This window comes from Merops nubicus, unplaced genomic scaffold (genome assembly GCF_000691845.1).
Source record: "Merops nubicus isolate BGI_N331 unplaced genomic scaffold, ASM69184v1 scaffold23393, whole genome shotgun sequence".
NCBI classification, from domain to species: domain Eukaryota; kingdom Metazoa; phylum Chordata; class Aves; order Coraciiformes; family Meropidae; genus Merops; species Merops nubicus.
Window position 1 is genome coordinate 1 of NW_008601280.1, and position 3,810 is coordinate 3,810.

At 41.0% G+C, this 3,810-nt stretch overlaps 1 protein-coding gene across 1 annotated transcript in view; it reads left to right on the forward strand.

The window, feature by feature from the left end:
• The first annotated feature begins 2,384 nt into the window (after positions 1 to 2,384).
• The window catches only part of TSHZ2 (teashirt zinc finger homeobox 2), a 3,091-nt gene continuing 1,665 nt past the window's right edge, over positions 2,385 to 3,810 (forward strand). The window contains exon 1 of the mRNA XM_008937956.1: positions 2,385 to 3,809. Within this exon, the coding sequence (XP_008936204.1) occupies positions 2,710 to 3,809 (1,100 nt within the window). The 5' untranslated portion in view covers positions 2,385 to 2,709. The remainder of the gene's footprint in view (position 3,810) is intronic.

Consider the following 3,810-nt stretch of genomic DNA (forward strand, 5'->3'; position numbering starts at 1 on the left):
GGCTCTGCCTGCGCCGGGCAGGATCGCTCACCCCGCGGGGACCGGGCGCTCCCGCGCCTCGCTTGGCACCGCCTGCCTGGCAAGGGTGCCACTCACAACAGGCAGTTCTGCCGCCTCCACGGCCCTCCCTTCACTTCCCCTGAAAACACACGAGCTCGGAAAGGGGTACACAGAAAGCATTGTCTGGTTATTAGGGAAAATATTTAGGGAGAAGGAAAAAACATTTTTTTGTTAGTGTTGTCTTAGCTGCCTGCCTCAGTCTGATCATCTAGAACTGGGACTACTAATACTTGCTGTACCCAAGCACACTGCTGAAAGGGTTATTTTTTAGCATTTGACACTTAATATTTAATATTTAGCTTCTTTGCTGAAAGCATCTACTGGAGACCACAATGTTCCTGCTACTATGTGATTATTATTTTACCATGCTAAAACTATGCCCAGGTCATTTGCTCATAGCCACCGTTGTTACCTTTGCCCCAGGTTGAAAGCTGTCTAGTATTACCCCTGGAGTAAGCCAAGCCTAGCTGTAAGCTGGTGTGGTCTGTGCAGGTCTTAAGACGGTGGGAAGGGTGTAGGCTGGCGTGTGGGTGTCTCAGCCCATCCACAGGCAGAGCCATCATTTCCCTCTTCTTATACTGCAGCTTCATTCAGGAAACAGTTCATCCACTTCTGGGTTTCTGGTTCATCTGTTTGGCTTGATGGTAAGCATGTCTTAGAAGGGAGGAGATACACATGCAAATAGCTTGAAAAATGAGAACACATATCTGAAGAAAGCACAGAGAGTTTTGTCCATATGGTAATAAAAATGCGTGTGCCTTTTCTGTCCGTCCCTTTTGATTTGTGAAAAGGATATCATTTGTGCAGGAGTACCAAATTCAAGGGAGTAAAATGAGCCAGGTCCTCAAAGAGACATAAAATGGTGTTTCTCAGAAGATGGGAAGGAACTGGATTTTAAACAAATAACACTTTTAGGCTCATTTACCTTGTGCGTTCTGAGCTTTTAGGGTTACTTCACAATTACAAGTATGTCTCAGGTTGGGGTTGTTCTAGCCCAAACCCAGGACAGAGTACTAGAATTTTATTTGATAACTGTTTCATTGTTTTTAAGGGCAGCTTTGATTTGGGAATTTTGGCATGTTTGGGGTTTTTTTGTTGGGTTGTTTTTTTTTTTTTACATACTTACCTGACACAAAAAGCTAGATCATAAGGAAACATGACAAAGTACTTCTGAGACTGCAGTGCAGGCCCTGGGGTTAACAGCACTGTGTTTTCACCTAACTGGAAGAGATCATATCTCCTGCAAGATATATATAAGCTCATATCTCTTACAAGGTCAACATATCTCCTACAAAATATCTGTGTTTCCAAAATCAACATTTAGTTTTGATGAGCAGCCATCAATAACAGTGAATGGTATCAATGTCTGCTTGCATTGTAAAAGCTTTGCAGTGGCTTTTAAAAAAAAATTACACTGCGGTTTGGTGAAAACATACCTGAAACTCTCGTTCTGCTGCATCCTTTCTTGCATGGGTCTGCTTAGGTACAGTTACTGATGAGATGAAATCAGAAAAAAAAAATGAATCTTAATTAATGTTAACATTTACAGCTCTTCCAGTATCAAGTTCATCTTATTAATTAAATAGTTAATTTGTGAAAAATCTTTCTGGATGTGCTTTACTTTTCCAGTTTTACAGTTAACTTTGGTCTGTCTTTGTCACATCCTATTACTCTTCTGCAACTTCCAAGGGTTCTTACCATGAAATTTATGGATTTGTTTTTACTGAAGCACAATTTGCTTTTGTGGTACACAATATGTTAGTTTTATAAACAAGAGACTTCTGCTTATGCCTATTAGTGCTTTCAGATGTTGTATTTTGACATATAAATTATTTGTGTAAATTTTAAAGTGCGTTTTTAGATGATCGAATAGCAAAAGGTTACTTTACCTAGATGATGCTATGAACCAGGAAGATTATGGCAGTTATTTTTCTTCTGTTCTTTGTCAATTCTATACTTTCTTTCACTGAGTCTAAAACCAGTTTGATAGGATTGAAGCTTTTAGTATAAACTTTAAAATCTTACATATGAATTTTCCAACTGTCCCACACAAGGCAGTTAGAATTATACTCCCATGACAGAAAAATTATTAACTCAGAATCTCTGGCAGTTATAAAGAATTATGGTCAGCTGCCAAAAAAAATGCAGCAACCTTTGCAAAGCAAGTCATCTTTTGGGGTTTTTTTAGCTTTCAGAACCAACAGGCAACAAAGTTGTAGTTTAAAATGAAGTCTGGTAAAGACAACACATAGTGAAACTAAAAAGCTTGAACTGCAGTATTCTCCTTTAACGATTTATTTTATATATTAACATTACATTTCAGGTTATGTCCAAGAGGAAGATTTAAAGGAAGAGGATGATATAAAGGAGGAGGAAGAAGATGATGACGACAACAACTCAACTGCTCAACTTCAAGGCAGCAATGACACTGGCACAGATGAGGAACATGAAGTGGGTCCTGAGCAGAAAGGGAACTTTAGTTACCAGAATTCCCCTGTCAGCCATGTATCTAACCAGGATGCAGAAAATGAATCACTACTAAGTGATGGTAGTGACCATGTGGCAGATATTAAAAACATTTGCTCTAGAGAGCCACAGGACCCAAAATCCAGCACCCACCCCAAAGCCCAGAATGAAGCACACGATTGCATGGATAAAATGACAGCGGTCTATGCCAACATACTGTCAGACTCTTACTGGACAGGCTTAGGTCTGGGTTTCAAGTTGTCTAACTCTGAAAAGAGGAGTTGTGACAACAGAAATGGAGGGAGCAAAGCTGATTTTGATTGGCACCAAGATGCACTGTCAAAAAGCTTACAGCAGAATTTACCTTCCAGACCAGTCTCAAAACCCAACCTGTTCAGCTCGGTCCAGCTCTACAGGCAGAGCAGCAAGATGTGTGGGACTGTGTTCACGGGTGCCAGCCGGTTTCGGTGCCGGCAGTGCAGCGCTGCCTATGACACACTGGTAGAACTAACGGTTCATATGAATGAGACAGGTCACTACCAAGATGACAACCATAAAAAGGACAAGCACAGACCTACCAGCTACTCAAAGCCCCGAAAAAGGGCTTTCCAGGACATGGACAAGGAAGATGCACAAAAAGTTCTGAAATGTATGTTCTGTGGTGACTCTTTTGATTCACTTCAAGATCTGAGTGTTCATATGATAAAAACAAAACATTACCAAAAAGTGCCTTTGAAGGAGCCGGTACCAACCATTTCTTCAAAAATGGTCACTCCAGCAAAGAAACGTGTGTTTGATGTTAACAGGCCTTGCTCCCCTGATTCCACAACAGGGTCTTTCTCAGATACATTTTCTCCTCAGAAGAATGCGAACCTGCAGTTATCAGCTAACAACCGCTACGGCTACCAGAACGGTGCTAGCTATACATGGCAGTTCGAGGCCTGCAAGTCCCAGATTTTGAAGTGTATGGAATGTGGAAGTTCCCACGACACCTTGCAGCAGCTCACAACCCACATGATGGTCACTGGCCATTTCTTGAAAGTCACAAGTTCAGCTTCAAAGAAAGGAAAGCAACTTGTTCTGGATCCTTTAGCTGTAGAAAAAATGCAATCCCTGTCTGAAGCACCAGCCAATGACAGCTCAGTTTCAAAATCAACCAGCAAATCATCTGCAGAATGCATAGCTCCAACCTCTGAACTAAAAAAAGAAAGTAAAAAAGATAAAGCTGACGATACAAACAAAGATGAGAAAGCAGTAAAAACTGAAGAGTATGAAGACGCTCTT